At 41.9% G+C, this 20,914-nt stretch overlaps 1 protein-coding gene across 1 annotated transcript; it reads left to right on the top strand.

The window, feature by feature from the left end:
• The first annotated feature begins 1,326 nt into the window (after nucleotides 1–1,326).
• On the top strand, nucleotides 1,327–20,248 carry pkib (cAMP-dependent protein kinase inhibitor beta). The gene is made up of 3 exons (XM_022753972.1): nucleotides 1,327–1,719; nucleotides 19,172–19,325; nucleotides 20,146–20,248. Exons 2-3 carry the CDS (start codon nucleotides 19,184–19,186, stop codon nucleotides 20,226–20,228), a joined length of 225 nt encoding a protein of 74 aa, XP_022609693.1. The 5' UTR covers nucleotides 1,327–1,719; nucleotides 19,172–19,183; the 3' UTR covers nucleotides 20,229–20,248.
• The last annotated feature ends 666 nt before the right edge of the window (nucleotides 20,249–20,914 follow it).

The following is a 20,914-nucleotide window of genomic DNA, read 5'->3' as shown; positions in this document are numbered from 1 at the left end:
CAGGTAACAGCCTCATTACATTATGTCAGTGTTCAAATATTCCTCCAGGGACTGATGTTGGCTAAAGTGATTCTGTTCCTAATCTTTGATATTTCTAAAATGACCTCATTCTGTTCATGTGCAGTTCAGTAGTGAGTAGTATTATCAGTCCACTATGTTCCCTGTTATTGTCCTGTGGCTCTTGAGCCTGTTGGTAACAGTGAGTTCATGGTCATGCATTTCACACATTTATCAGTGCCTTAATGGTACTTCGTCGTTCGACAACACTAAATGGGTTGAAGAACACAGAATATTGATAATGTAAAAGAGCCTGTTGATTGGAACAAACAGCCTTTGGTGAAAACACAGTTGACTTTGCTGTAACAGGAGCTCTGTTCCTCTGTTACTATTTTAAGGTGGTGGTAGCCTATCTGCAATACATGTGCATTAGTTTATTATGCATCCAGCAATAATGAGATAAGGATTGATATAATACTTTGTCCATGTAACTTGGGACTGGGGACAAACGACTGAGTGATTGAATTCGATCTATTGACAGGTGAAAAGGCGATTCCATCTGTGAATATCTGACTGTGTAGACAAGGTGCACACCCTCACTAAAAAGACAATGGTACAAACCTTTCTAGCAGCAGTGGCAAAACACAACAGACACGTTTGGCGGGAATCACACGGGAAACGGTACCAGTATGACTTCAAAATAAAACAAAATGCTCAAAATAAATAGAAATTATAGGCTACTTCACTATAGTTAATGCTACTAATGGCAAAAATAATAGTAATGATTGGACTTCAAAGTTGACTCCAAAAAGCTATGAGATAATTGGAATTACATTGTATATAAAAAAGAAAAAAAAATAGGTCAAATATATCACATTTACTGAATTGTAGCCTCTTATACAAATGGTATTTCCAGCTGAAAAAATAGAAAACCTTATGTTCTATTTAGCTATGGCATTAATATTAATGTTACATTATATATAGAGAGAGAGTTTCAAATCAGATAGAAAATCCACTAATTCAATTATATAATTTTTTACACCTACAGAGCAGCATACAATACAATTTATTATATTGAACTTTGTCAAAGTAATTTATTTTGAAATCCATATATTATGTATAGGTTTGGGCAAAAGTACTTTCATCTTTCACAGACATATTAGATTATTTTCTTTTCTTTAAGTTGTGATTGCCATTAGTCTAATTTATGATTATATGTCAATATAACTTGGGATGTAATATATTTATTTATATTTTGTGTTCTCTGCATGTCCTTATAGCATTTGTTTGTTTTTCTGCAATGATTAAATTTCCCTCGTGGATATAACGAAAAGCTTTCTCGACAGCTTTTACTTTGAAGGCCAGATCCCCTCTCTTCCTGTATCCTCCGCGCTGAGTGCGTGCGCCTTGACGCTCCTCCCTGTTGCTGCCCGGGAGCGAGCGCACAGTGAAGCGCTCGGCTGTTCGTGTGCTGTCGCCGCTGTTCAGTCCGCTATGCCGCGGGTCCAGCGTGTCAGCTGTGATGAGGCCGTGTAATGTGTCGCACCGGACGGGCTCCCCGACACGCCGCACTTTCTCCTCTTCGCCCCTGCTGAAGAAGATGGTGTCTGGCGGCTAGTTCCAACTTCGGACTCCAGTCCTTGGTGGTTTTTTTGTTTTTTTTTGTTTTTTTTTGTTTTTTTTTCTTCCTCCCTCCTCGGCGAAGCGCACTGAAATCAGTTGGTGAGTGTCCGTCGTTGCGCACATACACTGTCACCTGTTCTGCTCCACAGGTAGGACATCAGACTGGCTTCTGCTGCTGCCGCCGCGCGCTAACACAGCGAGCAGCCTCCAACACAGACAGGGGAGTGATTGCCGGAGAAGAAGCTGCTGGTTGCGATATAGAGCATGCAGGGAAGAGTCAATGAGGCATGCTGGAGCCATTATCCGCACAGAAAATGACATGATAAATAAAATAAGATAATAATAAAAAAAAAAAACAATCTAAACAACAACATCAGGAGCTTAAACAACAAATCCTCCGGATCAACTTATCTTGCCAACATCAATCATCTGAGGCTTCAGCTGCAGGCTTGTTAATATTTAACAGTGTTCTATAGCAAATGTCAAATACAGGCCGACAGTAAGCTCCAGTCAACTCCAGCAGCCTGTCACCTCCATATGGAGGTGTGCGTATCAGGTCGATGGCAGCTGGATTATCTCCCTTGATTTATTAAAAAGGTGCGTAAACCGTGACCTTCAGATGTTGCTGGTGATATGGTGAACTGTGAAATGAAACCACGGTCAAAATCAATCAGTCTGAAGCCAGCGTCAAACATTTGCAACGTTAAAATACCGTCAAGAAGAATCTGTGAAAGCATATGGTGTTGTTTTGAGGGAGGGGGGGGGTTTCACCTTAAAAGACCCAGAGGACTTTTCAGAATGCAGTTGAGAAGTAGTTTAGTTCAGTCCAGGTCCAGTCATTGTCAGTTTCTGAGGGCCAAAGCTGAGGGCCATTTTGTGTATCAGTGTGCAGTGTTTTAAATGGGACCTGAACCCTCCTAAAAATAGACGTAATTTACCACTTAGGTTATAATGAGATGCTGAAAACTACAATGGAACTAATATTTCATAACCCTGACTACAACGTCTATACAAATGTGCTAAATGTATATGTAACGTGTGTGTGTGTGTGTGTGTGTGTGTGTGTGTGTGTGTGTGTGTGGTAGCCCCTTCATGTCATCATCCTGAGGACAGCATGTATTCACATTCAGACGAGTGCCAGTTCCACATGTGTGCAAAGGCGTGTGTGCAGTCTTTCTGCTTTGGTGAACGAATTTCAAGCAGTGTTAGTGTGTATGTGTGTGTAGTGTGTGTGTATGTGTGTGTAGTGTGTGTGTGTGTGTGTGTGTAGTCTTGTCTTCTTGAACGTGCTCTGTAGTGAATCATTATTGCCAAGTGAGGAAAATGAGGCCTGGGTCTCTGTCCTGGCAGTTTTTTATTATTCGTTTTTTTTTAGCTCCTAGGCCTGTCCTTTTTAAATTTTATGATCTCACCCTGTGTTAATTACATGTGCATGAGGTCATGGTTGGCTCAGTCTCATTTCTTGGTCTGGCTGCTGTGATGCGACTGTGACATAGTGATCACCTGTCAATATGACAGCGTGGTCAATACCAGGCCTTTTTAATTTTTCATGCAGCTGAGATTAGTGTGTCTAGGTTTGGAGGCCCTTCTGTTCAGCCATGATGACTCTCTCTGATCATGATAACTACCAAGTTCTTCTTCTCCTACTAGAAAACACTTCTAGAAACATAAATATAAAACTGATTATAGGTTCAACCATCAATGTTTTACATCAATATATAAAAATATGTTGTTTATTACTTTAAAGCTGCAGTAAAAGATTTATGTTGGTCACCTGATTGCAGCGTAACAACGACACTGACGTATGTTTGATCCCCTCACACAGTCGTTATGCTGGATGTGTTAGCAGAGAGCTGCTTATTCCCGGACACACGTGGCAACATTAACGTGCATTAGAAGTCGTGTTAGCCCGATATTCAGTTTTACTTTGCTCCTGATTTTGTCTCCACCAACCCCGGAGAAAAATATCCGGCTCTTTAGCTGCTAAATGCTAAAGTGCGGTCAGCAGTCAGGTAGGGCACAGTGGGTTTATTAGCCTTTTATTTTTGCAGAAGCAGCCTGCTGCAGCTAACGAGGCTAATGAGAGCATTAGCAATGTCATGGTAAATTTGTGGGAAGGAAAACCAAATCAATAACTTAAAGTTTTGTAGATCTGAGTGATTAATTGTTAACAAAATTAATAGTTAGTGCAACTTTAAGTTGAGCTAATATAATACAAATGTGTTGTAAGAATTTTTGGTAAACAGGGACTCAAACAGCTCTGAGATGAGCAAGAAAGAAACAAATCTCTCCAATGTGCCTGTGAGACAGTTTTTATGGTGCACCTGGGGAAACAGCAGCGTTTTATTCTTGGCATTACAGTCACTTCTAGTCATGTTTAAACTCCCTTAGTTAATATTTAGTCATGGGACGTGAAGGTACGTCGCTCACGCCGCCGTCGCAGGCAGCCTGCTCTGTTCTGTCATCGCCGGGTGAATCATCTGACATCCTATCATCTGTTCTCCTTCCGCATCCTGCTCTTTCTTGGAAAATCAGGCTTCGTGTCTCTGTGCGTTAACACAGATGATGGCAGACAGATGATGACATCGCACCGTGTGCCCCCCCCTGCCCACCCATTCTTATTCTGGAGTCCCAGAGGTGCCAGACGTGGCTGGCTGCTCAATCCTTTATCACTAACCTCCTGAACTGCCTAAGTCAGCCTTATCTTCAGATTGAACAGGGAACAAAGGCTGCCACTGTAATCAGTAAACAGGTAAATGCTTTACCTATAAAATCTGTTTAATCTTCAGTGGCCTCGACACTGAGCAGCTTATCTTCATCCCCTATCTCACACTTTCCCTCATTAGGACACCATGATGGACACATAAACAGGGTGCAGGCCTGTTCCAGTCAAGTTTGACCACTGTGTACACAGGCTGATATTTTATATTCAAATATCAACGCTCAAGTTCTTCAGTATCAAATAACGTCACTCAACGAGTAAAAATCCTAAACAGCAATGAATATCTTCGGGGGTTTGGAACAACCCATTGCAACATCCATTGTGCCGACAGCACAGAGGTTAGCTGTAGCTAGTTAGCAATTTACGCACCAACCTTGTGTTTGAGGCTTGAGGAGATTGTCTGCAAATGTTTTGCTCAAGTAAAAATATTTTAAATTTTCATAGGTTCAATTATGCGTCCATGTCTTTACATTGACTTTCATCTCTCAAGTTTGCTCCACGTTCAGTCTGAAGAGCAATTTAAAGGCATCACCATAAGTTTAATTAAGTAATTGTCTAAAATAAAATAAAAATATTTATATTAAAATTCTGATGTTCATCATTTGGATGGTTTTGATCAAAAACTGTCAAGTACTGAAGGCAAATGTGATGGTTTTTTACTGTAAATCCAAATTTTTCTTGCCTGATTTCAGAGTTTTCCAGAGCTAATTTAATAAGTCTGGTGTTTAGAGCTACATTTCCCATTTACAGCTGCTGGATCAAAAAAAATAAACAACAAAACATTAGCACCTGGGACTGATAGCTTCCACTGAATCGTCCAAAAAAACAAACAAACCCAGACGAACAAAATGCTCTCATGGCTGGATGAGTGTGAGGTTGCTTTAAAGGTTACTGTAAGCTAGCAACCAATTCTTCAACCAAAGTTAGCCGCTACCAGCAACTGCTACCACGGGTTTCCTGTCAACCGGAACAAAAAAAAAATGGCTGACTGCATTTTATTTCAGTGAGGGCTCTCGTACGGCAGCTTGTTTTCAGACGAGGAAAACCACATTTATATGCTTGGAAGTCAGGTAGAACTAAGTGTTTGAGATGAAAACACGCTGATTTGACCTTCTGTCCGCTGTAAAATCGCCAATGAAGGAAAGGAAAGTGCTCCTACTCACCTCTGAAATGTGCCTCTCTGCGGCGAGATAAATGACAGCCAAGAGTCGCCTGTCACACTTTTACCACCCGGCGCCCAATTCAATTCCCATTGATTGGGGACCTTGCCACTTTGAGGATGGAAACAGTAATTTGCCAGGCTAAGAGCTAGCCCTTCATCATGCCGCTGTATTGACCAGTGACCTATAAGCGTTTACTCCGAGCCGGTGCTTCTGTAAAGTCCGTTGCCCTTTTCTGTCACCTATGGCTGGCTGCCATTTGGGTACAGCTACTTTTATCTTCATGCCATTAAAACATGTCAGTCAAATTCCTCCCCACCTGGTTCTGGATATGACGTATGAGACGGCAGACATGTTTAGCAGAGATATAGAGGACGGAGGATGATAATGGGGAACAGAAGCTGCGTTAGACTGTCCCGACCTCAACCTCTCTGTGCCCATTTTCCCAGCAGCGCAGCCTGACGAGAGCCAAAAGAGGGGTGGCGGCATAACTCAGTAGACGTCCCCCCCCCCTCTCCAGCATGCCTATGCACCGGCTCTATGGGAAAAAGGACCGTGGTTTGCCAATGTCATCGCTCCTGCTGCCACAGCCTCTCAATACTGATTAGACGGGAAGGGGACAGTAGGTGAGACGGGAGGGTTACTCTGCGGAGACAAAGGGTTTATTGTAATTCCCCAAGGCATCCATTCAGTCCACAGATCAGTGACCTTTTTCAGTGTATCAGACAACACAATGGAATCAGCTGCTTCCTCCTCCCCCCCTCCCCTCCACTCATAATTACCGCGTGGAATTCCGTCTGCCCCAGAAACAGGCACGGCATCTCGAAAAAACGTTCGGTCAGACATCCACCATGTGAAGAGCTCAATCCTGCCCGTTGGCGAGTGAAGAGGCTGTGAGAGGGCTGAGAGGTGCAGATGCTGTTTTGAATTGCGTTTTGCAACGGGCTGGTTTCCACTGAAGAAAGCGTCTCTTTACAGCAGCTGCACCCGCCGACTTTACACGTCTTATGTCGACAAATTGTTTCGGTTTCGTTGGACTTGAATTCATCGGATTCACCGAAAACACAGCTGTAAACGAACGGGGATGTTCTGCGTCCGCCGTTGGCTGTTTGCTAACACATTCGCCATGACAACTTTACATGATAATAATGGGTGAAATGTTGAGCTTGTTCCACTGCTCCTAAATAACCCCCAATCAATGAGTTCATCTTTAAAGGTGCATGATTGTTATAGAATTATGGCTGAAATAAACATTAATAATGTATTAATTAGCAGACAGAAAAATAAACTGCAACAATTTGTGATCAATTAATTTTTTTTAAGCAAAAATGCCAAATATTTTCTGGTTGCAGCTATTTTTTTTGTTTGTTTTTGTTTTATGTGATAAAGCTTATATCTGTAAGTCTTGTGTTGGTCGGACAAAACAAGCGATTTGATGCTGTTGTCTTGGGTGTGAGGAAATTGTGACGTTACACACGATTCTCTTGCATCTTTTGGACCAAATGATTAATCAATTGATTGATCAATCAAGAGAGTAATTGAAGATCTGATGTCAGTGAGTTTAATTGTCTTTGTATGAGGCATTTGTTCTTATATTTGGTTTGAATCTCTCCTTGCGGATGGAGATTAGAACGTAAACAACAGTGGAATATTTTTGGGCGACATCACAGGTTCCCTTCCTCCTACTTCTTTTGCCTCCTATGGAGCTAATTGAGGTGGATGTCGCGTCTGATCAATCAGCGTCTCGGACACCTCCCTAAACGACTTGGGATTTCCCACGAAGAGCTGGAGGAAAAACGTCAAAGGAAATGGATGTCACTCCTTCTGTGTTGAGCTTGGACTTGAGAAATACCAGGATGGATAGATAAGTGGAAATCCCAGGGTTTCTACTGGTGGAGATGAAATCCTCGTCTGTCGCGGCTCTTCTTTTATCCCCGTTGCTGAGCACAGCTTTAATCACAATCACAAACACAAACACAAGAGCTTGACACTTCTGTTGATGCAGGGTGGCAGTGTGTGTGTTGGCTTTGCAGAATTTTTATTTTTTTTATTTTTGTGTGTGTGTGTGTGTGTGTGTATTTCAGCCGATGCCCCATTTACCAGGGTTGTTGTCAGAGAGTGCCAGAGGCCCATGGGTGGTAGCCAGCGTGCAGGAGCAGCACGTGCAGCCGCAGCCACCCCGGCCGCATCGCTGTTGACATGATGGTCTAGTTCGGAGAGCGCCCGGGGTGGAGGACGGCCTTGGTTACACTCTTCAAAACAACGGGCTTTGTGCTGAAATATTGATGTGACGGCAGCACACACTGTCCTCCTGGTGTCACACATGTATTGGACATGTGTGACGCATAAAGTAGATTTATTCTCTTGGCCTTACTGCTGCTGCAAGGGTGCAACTGATATATGGCCTCCGAAGGCTGATACTACTGATACTGATACTAGCACTGAGTTAGATACATTAAAATACATTTTTTAGGCATTTATAAAGAGAAAAATGACAAACATTCGCTAATTTGAAAAGTTAAGCTTTTTCTCAGTTTCATATCGAGATGAATTCAACAACTTTGTGTTTCGGGCTGTTGGTCAGACACTTTGAAGATGTCACTCTGGGCTCAGGTGAAAGCCTGATGGGTGTTTTTCATCATCTTTTGACATATTCTTAGACCAAATGATTGTCAGATAAATTGGTGATGAAAATAATTGTTACTTGCAGCCCAGTGGACGGCTGTGAAAGCTCCATACTTTTTTTTCTCCTTTTTTTGGTGCTCAAGGAAATGTGTCTATTGCAAACTGTGAATTACCCAAAAGCTGGCAATGAATGTGTGTCAGTTTGGTAAATCTTATTCTTTGAAAACCTCATTCGTAATATAAATCACTTAAAATTGTGATAATTTTACAGATTTTTTTGTTTTGTTTTTGTACAGATGCAAAAAGGGATTTTATGAAAATATATATGTATGTTTATTCTTCTGTTTTTCAAAGTAATGCTGAGGTTTTCAAAGTCAGACACTGCATCAAAGGCACTATTAAAGGTATTAGCCATTAGCTGTTCCTGCTTTGAATGCACCCAAGAATGTAACATCAATCAATGGATTACTTTGATGCTAAAGGAGATTTAAAGCAGCAATTTTATGTTAAAGTTTTGCTATTGCTACATATATATATATATATATATATATAAACATATCAAACGTTAGCACTAACAGCTGTTCAGTTCAGCATCAAACTTCTTGTTCTGCTTTTATTTCTATCATTTCTTTTCTTTCTACTGAAGTTAGCATGCTAACCAGCTAGTTCCAGCCCAGTCAGCCTATGTCACCACTTTCCGATACCGAGTCACTGTAACTCGGTGTCTGCTCGGAGGGTGTATTATAACCTCTTGTCTTGTAAACACAATGGTGGTTGAAGCTCTTGCCAAGACTGGTGCATTAACAGCTGTTAATGCTAACGCTGGCTATGTAGCAATAGCAGAACCTATAAATAGCTCCTTTTTAAAAACATGATTATTCTCAGGCAAGTCCTTGGGTTATGAGGAGCTTCTTTCTTCGATGATTTCTCAGTAGATTTATGAATGTTTATAGATGATGGGCATCAGAGATAATAATATAAACCACACTGAACATCAGAATATGTGCATTGTGTCTGTGTGTTGATATTTGACTGAGTTATGACTTTGAGAAAAAGTATGATTCCTGACTCAAATTCACATCACACAGTATCTTTGCACTTCTCCCTCAAACTCCCTCCCTGGGGAGGCGAGCCTCACAGTTTGAAAACATCTGAAGTAATATATCTAAAAAACTATCAATTCTGTATCGGTGCCTGAACTTCGGTATCATATGCACTTTTACGCCCTAGACTGAAACTTTTGTGAACCGAGTTTCAATTTTTTCAAGACTTTCATGTGAAAAAGTTTACAATGAGTAAAAGTATTGATTGTTTCCACCAGAGAGGATTTTTTTATTAGAAGTTTAGAAAGCAGTTTAAACCTTTTCATAGATGAAAACTTCTCAAAATAACTGTATTGATATTACATGCCCCTCATGCATGCTTATGTGAATTTTTGTGAAATAAAATGTGATTAAATTAAATTAAGGTCAAGTGCCCCCCATTTAGACAACTGGTTGATTAATTAAATGATAAATACAGCATGCAACATCACAGAAACACTTCACACGTGTGTCATACTTACTTGCAGTTACAACTTCCCTTTTTACAACAGCTTAATATAGTTGTGCTAATCTCAACAGTTTATTACTCCAGTCAAACTGCAGGAAAGACAGATAACCTGACTTTGAGTTCTGACTTTTACTTTCTGGATCCGGGATCCTACCCTTCCCATAATGCAGCTCAGTAGTGTCATGTTGTTACACGCTCACTGGCTGGGTTTTCTGTTGTAAATTTTACTGTTGCCAAGACAACCCGATGACATCACCAGGGTTATTTTATCTGACTTAATGAAGCTCAGTGAAGACATTACGCAGCCGTTTCCACCGGCTGAGTGGTGCCTCTATTGACTAGTAATGTTGCATTCATGCGTAACATCTATGGAGGTCCCCTGTAAAGTACTGGATTCAAACCAAACAAGTTAAGGTAGACAAAGGCCACCAATCTAATTAGCCTCTAAATCTAATTAGACTCAGAGTAGAGCTACATCAATGGCAACACGTGTGTAGCCGCCACCAGGCAAAAAATAGGACATCCTTTATCGGACAATGTGATTTTGTCATGTATGCCCTTTGTTATGGAACAAACTGGAGAGCCACTCGTGGTCAGGATTAGTTAATAGTCAGTGTTGAATCAGAACGTGAAGTGTGAAAGTCGTACATGCCCCAAAACAGTTCTTACTTCACATGTTCTGTGCTTCAGACCGTCCCTGAGGCCTCCGCCATCACTGCCTGCCAGCCGTTCTTTACGGGTCTCTGTCAAGTGTGCTAATTGTTGTAAATAGCTGGGTGCTTTGTTGTTGTGATTGACCCTTATGACAAGCCGCTCAATCTCTCATATTTGGCAACGCGGAGGCCACTCAGTCGTCCTAATTTCGTATAATGGCTTGTTGTTGTTATTGCACATTAAATGCAGTTAATTACAGAGTGGGCGGTTTGCTTTCAGATGCTATTCGAAGGACTGTAGCAGGAGGTGCCCTTTGGACCTATGTGCCAGTAAACAATATAGCTGAATGATATCAGTGAGTGCTTGTGACTTCCTCTTAGTGTTTGTGGGTAGTTTCTGAAACTGTTTTCGAAATTCAATAACAATGCGCAGTATTCAGCAGATTGACACTTTTCAACTGCGATATTTATATTTCTTATCTTTTTCATTGTTATTTAGACTATTGAAAATAAAAGAGAAAGACTGGCCCCTCGCTAAACTTGCTAATCTGTTCAAACTAATGCAGCATGTCACATATGCTGTTTGTAGTGATGAAGTGGCAGATTTAAAAAAGAAACAAAATATTCACACATAATAAAGAAAAGCATGTTTCTCATTTGTAGCTGATCACCATCAATTTTGCTGCATCAGCTGTAGCTAGCTAGCTAATTAACGCTAACTCTAGCTGACAGCTTAATGTTTAGAGCTACGGATGGCTACGTATGTAATATTTAACTATAATGTGACTGTGAATTGATTGTTGAATTGTGAAACACCTGAAAAAAAAAAAACACATTGATGCCTCATTGTTTGCTGCAGCGTCAACTTTGTCAAACCAAATGAAGAACGGGACCAAATTGCTAACGGTAGCTTAACTCGTGGATGTTCTGGTCTTGACTATGTTCGATTCCAACATAACACAACCTCTTCAAACATATCTTTTCTACCTATGTTAGCACAAGGATAACGATGTTAACATATGAAGCATTCCTTGGCTTAGGAAGCAACACTAGTACTAGCAAGAAAGTTAGCCAGGCATGCTAATGTTTGCAGCTCAAGTCAGAGCAAATACAATGCGTCCGTCTCACACGTTAGCTCTTGTGTTTTTGCTTTTGGAAAAGTTAAAGATAAAGACATCACCCTAACTTTTGGAATAGACAGTAGACAACTCTCCTGGTGCTTTGGTTTGAGACGACCTGCCGTGCCTAGTTTACAATTGCTACGCCATGATTGGACAGTTTGGTTTAGCCAACAATCAATTGAATGATTCCCCCAGAATTTAATTATTATTTGGTTGGAAATCCTTTAAAACAGAATTTAGACTTCCACCAGACACACCAGGCAGATTCTGTGAGAAAAGGGCCGATGTTAACTGGTGATTTCCAGTAAAGAGACTTTCATTTTCAAAACATTTCGGCTTGTACTGTACATGCCCAGACCTGTCTCTTAACACCCCTCCCTTCCCCTCCAACCCAGCAAATTATCTACAAAGTAAAAACCTACACCGATGTGTTTTTGTCTTGCAAGTCCTGGCTTCTGAAACATGAAAGCAGGCAGCCATAGTGAGGGAAAGATCTGCGCGGATCAGCGGAGGGAAGACGAGAGAAGATCTGCCTGGTATGTTTGTGAGATCTGAAGGGAGGCTGTGATCGCGCTGTCTCATTAGATCAGTCTCACCTCTCTGCTTCTCTCTCCTCTGCAAGTGCTTAGGAAGAAAAACACAGCTTTTTTTTGGGGGGGGGGGGGGGGATCAGCCTCTGATATCAGAGCCTTACTTCACCTTCTAGCTTTTGTGCATATGCTTAACCTTCTGTGCACCTGTTAATGTGAATATGATGAGTGAAGCCTTGTTCCTTTCCTCACACTTATAACTCAGGTGTTAAATTTTGCATAGAGCTTGATAGTTTTGCACTGAATTCATCTCATCTCATCTCATCTCATGCATTTTCTTTTTTTCTATTTAATCCTTTTCAACAGTTATGAACAGTTATTTCTCGTTATACCTTCCTGCGTACCACTTTCTCAACCTCTTTTTATTGTGCTCCTGTATTATTTCCATTGCTTACCTGCAGAAACAATCCACCACTTAATGTTAACATCAGATCAGATGTTAACATATCGAGACATCTCCGTGAGCAGAAAAAAGAACCAAAGCAGCATAAAGATAGTCCTGCATCGTCTTTTGCTCCCCTCCTCCACTATATAGCTGCCTTTATAACAATGGTGCAGTTTCCATGGCAGCTAGAGTCATGTTAAGCTTTAGGATAACAGTGAAAAAAAGTGGGGAGAAGGACAGGGAATAATCACAGGGTTTGAGGGACTAAAAATAGCAAGGGACTTAATCCCAGGCATTATTTATTCATCTAAAACTTATCGTGTCTGCGCCAGCTGTGTAAACATGATTTCTGCAGTTCCTCTTTGGGTGGGAAGGCAGTTTTCTGACCTAAACCCCCACCCCAGTCTTAATGACTGACTAATGCCATGACTATAGGAGGGGGGGCAAAAAGACAACACACACAGACCACAGGAGGATGTATACGGTTTGGATTTGCTGTGGCCGGACTGTCTGGTGAGGAAAAGCATTTAGACAAAACATGAGACAACTCGCCAATCTGTAATTAAACATCTCTGAAAATCATGTCACAAATCGCCAGAAAAAATGACAGTGTTTAATCTAACGGCTGCCGGTTCACGTGTTATCTGCGCTGGTTTGTACTGTATGGACTGTAGTGGAGCTGGAGTGTGTGCGTGCTGACTGTGGACGTCTCTCTCTCTCTCTCTCTGTGGCGGTCACACTGCGAGTGTGAGACTGATGAGCAGCAGAATAGAGGTCAGCCTCAGGCAGCAGGCAGGGCCAGGCTGCTTGGCTCGGAGAACTGATATCTATCATTGTCTCCTGTTTGGAGGGAAGAAAGCTTTGATGGATGTGGCTTTTTAAAGGCCTCTACCAGTGCTGATATTTTTGTACTAAAAACTGCCAGTAGCTTATATTTCATGTGAGTATTTTATATGTATCAACAGTTTATGACCATTTTTTATGACTATGATACTTAAACTTAAAGGTCTGTTTTTTCAGATATTTTCCAAGAAACTTTATGGATAGAACTTTGTAATTTCAGACCAAATTACGATGAAATATTTCCTCTACTCCTCTCCCCTCTCAGTTTTACTTCTCCTCTGATCATTTTTCTTCTTCTGTTGTTTAATGGGTGATGAGCCTGCCTCAACTTCCTGTCCTGTAATTTGAGTTTCAGTCAAGCCTTTGTTCATAGATGTTTGCACTTCCCCTCTAATTAGTACTAAATGATGTCTTCTGGGAAACCTCCTAAGAAATTATGCAGATATTTAAAGGAAATTATGGACCCGTAAAATAGAGCGTTACCAAACCATTAAAATCGTCTACAAATATTTATTTTTTTTCCATAAAATATTCTACACTCAAGAGCTTTTCATCATATTGCATGGCCTTCTTCAGCCAGTGGAACTTGCTCAGGTGTCATCGAGTGATGAAGGTATGGAGTTTTGGTCTGCAGGTGGGATTTCATATCATTAATTTGCTGAAGAGATAAAGTCAAAAGCTTTCGGGGAAAAAAAATTAGTAAGTGAACCTTGAGGTGGGAATATTTCATACAGATGTGTTCCCCAGGTTAAGAATTCTCTTTTTTTTGAATTAATTAATTTTATATATTTATTTATCACTTTTCACAGTGGTTCAGTATGTTGTTCATTATATTCAACAGTTTTATATTGGGTATAATGAACATTGCAGCATATAACGTGGTCAGTTATACAAGGTGTGTAGGTTTTGTCCATACCATGGAAAGATTTACTCGCCAAGTTCGTGAATAGAGTTTGGTTTTTGACATTTTACACACAACAGGGGAAGTAATACGTCCGTGTCGGTTGCCTGGTCCAAGTTCTGAAGCTCTCAGTGTCTTTGTGTCGTTAGCTTTCTTTCTCTTGCTCTGTCCGTGGTGCTGAAAAGCCTCCAGTCCCCGCTACTGAAAATGTCTGTGGAGACGAGCTTTCTGACGCAGGGTCCTTGGACCTGTATTTTCGGCTCAGAATAGATGCGACGCTTTTCTGAAGAAGCCAGCAAGGCTTTCTCCTGAAAAGAGCCGCTCTCGCCGGCGGGTTGAGAGCACCGTGCGTTTTGATTGGAGACAATAACCTGTGCTGCTGTGGTCAGAAATACCCTTCAACACTGGAAGTGATGCGCTGTTTAAGTGCAACACACCTGCTTTTGGTATGGCTGAAAGGGCTTTTTTCATTTGCACTTGTCCAACCTGCAAGACATCAGAGGATAATTTTAGCTGTGTGATTATTTACACAGTGGCACTGCAAGACAGAGGATGTTTCAAGTACACGCAGTGTAATTTGTTGCTAAATTATAGAGGTCACTGTGTTTAGAAATAGCCCAGGTAGCAATTTGCAGCATTAATGAGCTGTTATTTAATTGCGGAGCTGTCACGTGTTTGCAGTTTGAAAGAAAACAGAAAGACACTTTTTTATTCTTTTTAGTCTTTTGCCAGCATCTTCGCACCCTCTCATGTAAGCAACCATTGACCTGTGACAGTTCTTCCATCAAAAGGCTTTCATAACTCGACCTTGTTGCGTAACATACCTGCGGCTTGTTCCCGTGTCCGACTAAGCTGGCGCCGACATCATCGTATCTAGGTCAATTTTCTTGACAAGATAATCCCATCTAAACTGTTGTTGGATTAACAGCTAAAATAAACCTGTTCAGATGATGGGTCACTGCCTGTTTCAATGTTTAATCCGACGGCTTAATGAAAGTTACCGACCAGATGTTCTAATTAGGGCCAGACTATTGGTCGGTTTCCAAGGCTGTTATTGACACTGATATGTCTGGATTGAAGCTACTGGAAGCTGTTGTTTTACAATGATTGTTCATATTTACCTAAAAAATTACAAAAGGTAAAAAGCCCTAAGATACATTTAAACCATCACTGGATGCTAAAACAAAGCTAACAACATGTTTAGGGAGAGAAACAGCTTCTTAAGGTTGACTGAGGCAGGTTTTTCAGACTAAAACCCTGAAGCTGTTGAGGAAAATCCTCCCACATCACACTGGGAGCTGTCACCAGCTTGTATTAAATAAAAGGTCAACATAGACCTGACATCACAGCAAGTCGATACATCAGCGAAAGCCTTGTTTTTGCTTTTAATTATCCAGATTAACAGTCATATCCTGGCTTTTCGTTGATAATCGGCTGTTCGGCTGGACAAGCCGGTCGGGCAACAGAAGCAAGAAGAAGAGACAAGCTGTGTGTCCTCTCCGCCGCTCGGCTCCGATTAGACTGCTATTGTCGGACTTTTAGTTGAACACTGGCCTCAAATCCAGGACAAAGAGCAGCTTTGACATGTGGGGCCTGATAGGGAAAACAATGTTCTGGATTCCCTGGACGCCTACAGTGCAGTCCTACTAATTTAATTTTGCAACTATACAGACCGGTTCACCACAGAGCTACTTCGATTCAAAGACCCGAAACTGGAGAGGTCGTTGCTCACCCTGAGGGCGCAAAGGCCGCGTCCTTGGTGTTTTCATTTGAATTTTTCGGGTGCAAAGCGGCACATGGAGAGTCTACAACTGAGCGCTTACTCATGAAGGATTCACTGTTTATTCAAAACCACCTTTCGATGGTGAAAAAGAAAAATATATGATCACCTGTTTGTTTTGACCTGTTTGACCTGCCGATGCTAAGCTAACGTTGTTCCCCTTCACCAAACTTGGAGTAATCGAGGAAAGAGAAGTAATGTTTGGAATAATCTTGGATTTGACGCCATGGATGAAAAAATGGATGCACAACGCAACAGCCTTACAGTAAACTCAGCTTGTGTGAGGCAGCGGAGGTGCAGCTACTGAACAGAACCATCATTTCTACAGTGTAGTTTAGGAATAAGCAACATTGACTCGGATGAATTTGAACATGCAAACTTGTTCAAACGTGACTTTTTTAAAACAGTGACAGTCCTGTGGTGAATATTTTTATTACTGTTTTATTGGATCCCTTTAGTGTTGCAAATAAAGTTTTTTTTTAAGCAGCATTTATACTTTTAATCCAGCAAATACAGAATAAAGGACGTTTGATTGAACAGTTAACTAAATAAATAACATTTTTTGTAACTGAAATATTATTTTTATATTTATTTTTTATTATATTTGAAATGACCATTCCCACTGTGACTCATGTCGCAATATCTGTGAAAATAATCATTTTCATTTTATGATTTGTTTTTGCTTTTCGTTCAGCCCTATTTACAAATGAACCTCAGTATGTCTAAAATCGTGGCTGTGGCCCCCGAGTTTTCAACATGGCACAACATTAAATGTGCAACAACATTTTGACATAAATAATTTATCGCCGCATTAATTATTAGTGTTTTACTGCATGTTCATCCTGTTCAGTAAAGCCAGGGATGCTCCGAGTGTTTGTGTGTGTTAAGTAAATGCTATCAGTCATGTCAAAAAATGCTACATGCTACAATGCTGCTGTCACCTTTCATCACCCACAGCCATGCAAATCCTGCCATTTCATTGTGTTTACATTGTCCTGCCGGTAGCAGTCACTCCTCCCTCTGTGTGCACAGTCACGGGTTTAGTTGTCAGCAGGCGATTATGTCAAACTGTCGGAGGAAATATGTTTATGCTCATGGAATTATTAAAAGAAATAGGCCACTATGAACTACTGTGGCTTGTATGAGCTCAATGTCTAAGCTACAATAGCGCTTGAGGCTAACAGATGGCCAACCTGTGGCCCCCTTCTTTTCTTTTATTTCTTTTTTTTTCTGGAGATCTAGGATTGTGCATGTGTTCAAGTGTGTGTGTGTGTGTGTGTGTGTGTGTGTGTGTTGAGTTTATAGCTGCAAGTGCACATTAACTCACATGCCATTCCTTTGTTGAGAGAGAGCGATGGGAAATGGGATTTTGCTCCACAGAATGGTATGGTTATTTAAAGCAAAGCAACACAACAAAAGAGGGAGACTGGGGAAGAGAAGGAGAGATAGTGAGAGAATGGATTCGAGTCATATACCTGCCAGTGGTGCTTTTCTGTATTGTTGCCATAGCAACAGCGGCTTGCTGTACTTGTGTGTGTGTGTGTGTGTCTGTGTGTGTGTGTGTGTGTGTGTGTGTGTGCGCGTGTGTGTGTGACAAGCAGTGTAATTCTGCTGGTCACCAGTGTAGCCTAGAGCCGACTCCCCAGCTGCTGGTTGCCATGAGCCCAGACAGACGCATCCTCCGCTCCAGTGATAAATCTTTTCTCCTGGCGTTAAAATCACTAAACAGATTAGGCACGTTTTGTTTTCGGAGACATGTCAAGATGAACGGACACTGCTGGGCTCTGTAGTATCCAAAATGCGACGTCATTTTTAAAGGTCCCATATTTGACTCTTCTTCTGTGTTTTGTCTGAAGTGTTGATCCATAAGAAGATATATTTGTGTTTCATCCCAGTGTAGTTTTACATCTCCTCTCTCAGGCTTCTCTCTGGAGCTCTAGTAACAACAGGTCGGTGAGCCAATCAGAAGAGAGGGGGCTCTGAGCCTCTCTTCTGATTGGCTGACTGTTTTCTGATTGATCCAATAAAAATATAACAGATTTCAGGTAAAAACCAAATCCTGCAAGGTTAGGATGGTGGGTTCAGGTGGGCGGGGCTGGGCTTGTGGCATGGTTTAGGGCGGGAACTGTTTTGTTGTGACATCAAAAAGTTACAGGAAGTCCTGACGGCTGGTTTTAAGGCTCAGTTTCTGAATACAGGCTGTGTGCATTTCTCTGTGGACTGAGGCTTTGATACTTTCACAGTATTAATATAGAAGCTAGACCTGATCTATAATCACACTACACATGGACAGAGATCTTTAGACTATATGTAAAAGTAAAGTCATTAATTAGAGATTAGAGGAAAATAGGCCAAGTAGATTATTTAGATAGGTAGATAGTTTATTATCATTCCATATCAGGACACAGTGAAACTTAGTTTGGCAGCACTCCACTCCTTATTGTAGCACAACATTAGAGATAAATAAGAATAAATTAATTTTAAAAGTGGTCATTATAAATATACATAAGAATAAATAGTCTTATAAAGACTTGAAATATTGTCTATTATTGCAGGTGGTAATCGTATTGCGCTGGAGGACTTTTGTTGTAGGGCTGGGGGAGGGGGGGGGGGGGGGGGGGGGGTGATGGATGGGGTGCCGTGGTTGCAGCAGCTTGTCCACAGCTTGTGGAAAACAGCTGTTTCTCAGCCTGTCTGTCTGAGTCTGCCTGAGGGGAGGGTGGTGAACAGGGAGTGTCCAGGGATGTGTGGGGGTCTCTTCATGGAGCTAGTGGCTCGTTTGTGAAGCCTTCTCCAGTGGACGTCGATCGGGTTTAGAAGCGGGGAGCCGACGATCCGCTGCAGGCTGTGGTGCAACTAGAGAGCAGATGGTACAACAGTACATCAAGATACTGTCTGTTCTGCAGCGGTAGAAGTTATTTTGTGGGGGGAGTCTGTTGATTTGTGACCCTCAAAAAGAAGAGGCAATGTGGGGCTTTCTTGACCAGGTGTGAGGTGTTCAGGTTCCTCAGATTCGTGGACTCCCAGAAACTTGAAGCTGGCGACCCCAAAGAGGAGTCTTCAAATGCACAGACTGAGTTAATGATATTTTTTATTACACGTCCGCACAGAAAGATGACTACTGACTTTATTGTGGAATATATATCATTTGTAAGAACACAATGCTCCGTCCACTATTTTCAATTTTAACCCTCTTCTCGTCCCCTCCTTTCTATCGTAGAGGGGTCCTGAGATGACGGAAGTGGAGCCAGTGTTGGACTTTGCCTCCTCCGGACGCTCGGGGAGGCGAAATGCCCTGCCTGACATCCTGGGCTCTCCGGCCGGCGTAAACCCTGGAGACCTGCCTCTTAAACTAGCTGAGCTCTCCCTCAAAGGTAAATGACACTAGTTAGTTTAAAAAGGGTTATTATTACAAAATTTAGCACAAATTTAAAAACTGTAATCAGCTCGTAAAATCCTGACATCATGCACGCTTTAAAATCCATTGGTTTTCTATCCTGTTGTTTGTTCCTGAGTACAGTCTGTATCTCCTACTTTGTTTTCACAGTTAGTGTTTCAGACATAGAAAAATGACACCACTAGTTAGCCCGGTAGATGAGAGTGGCCCGGCTCAGGCCCGTATATGGCTGCCAGATGTGACAAAAGATTTGGCGGTTGAAGACTTACAGTTGTTTCAGCTCCATTTGTTTAGTATCAGAATCTGAATCAGGTTTATTGCCCAGTGGGTTTTTACATAAAAGGAATTTACTTTGGTGTTTTGGTTCATAAAAATAAACATAGCAAGATATAAAGAAAGATGAAGCGAAGCAAGTGCTGCAAGTCAGATAGCTTAGATATAAAGGAGTCAGGTGGTGGGGGGGGGGCAGTGACAGCGGAGGTCTCTGGGCTTGCTGGTCAGTTGCAGCGATGAGTCATTACCAGGTCGTTCATCACGACCGGCACGAGTGTGGTCACCAGGCGTGCCAGATTGGCAGCACTTGTGTCTGCATGGGTAGGAAGCAAATGGGCATCGAATCTAAAGAGACTTGGTTCTGTGTGACCTCAAAGGTAAAACATGACAGCACCTAGTGATGTAATGATCAGGAATTCATTGGTATTGATCAACAGAAGCTTTAGACAGCCTCTTTTTTTTACCCTTGACAGTCGCAGCAACATGTTTCTCATCGTGTCTTTTCTTTGGTGTTTTGTGCGCAGATGGTCCGGGAGGGGCCCAGTCACCCACGGCGGAGGAGCAACCAGCGCCGCCGGAGGGCTCGGAGGGGAAAGAGGGATCGTAGGGACTCATTTATTTACCTCCCTGGAGACCTGCAGAGATAACCTGAGAGATGGGATGAGGAACGAGATAGAGGAGAGTTAGGGGGGTTGGGGGTGGGGCTGGGGAGGCGACTTGCAGGAGAGAGCGTGACGGTCTGTGGAGACTCAGCTTGTTTGAGAAGCAGCTGCAGCCACAGAGGGAGCGTGACGGACCGACTACCCCAGGACTGAAGCCGGGAGCTTAGGACTTCTTTTCTGAAAAGAGTCAGACGCTACTTAGTTATAGAAACCACTGAGTGTGTGTGTGTGTGCGTATGTGTGTGTGTGTGTGTGTGTGTGTGTGTGAGTTATACACACACACACTGTGGACACACTGAGAATCAAAGACCATGACAGATTGTATACTGTACACTACTATTTTTGTATGATTTATTTAAAACGATAGAAAAACTGGAATTCGTGAGTCGGACTGTAACATGTACCATTTCCTGCTGATTTTTCTTTAACGGTACATTTGACGTAACTGGGAACTCGCTCACTTACCTACTTACGCTTTTACACTAAATGTGTATTATCTACTACAGGTTTTCAAATCTGAGGTGGTTGCACAGTGTATCTACATTGTAAATGTACAGTTTTTACCCCTCTCTCTCGCCCAGACTGTTTCGATCCTAGCAACGACGACCAGGGATTCGATCCATTGGTTTGT

Source organism: Seriola dumerili, unplaced genomic scaffold (genome assembly GCF_002260705.1).
Source record: "Seriola dumerili isolate Sdu_G_001 unplaced genomic scaffold, Sdu_1.0 BDQW01000202.1, whole genome shotgun sequence".
NCBI classification, from domain to species: domain Eukaryota; kingdom Metazoa; phylum Chordata; class Actinopteri; order Carangiformes; family Carangidae; genus Seriola; species Seriola dumerili.
This window is presented reverse-complemented; position numbering and strand designations above follow the sequence as displayed.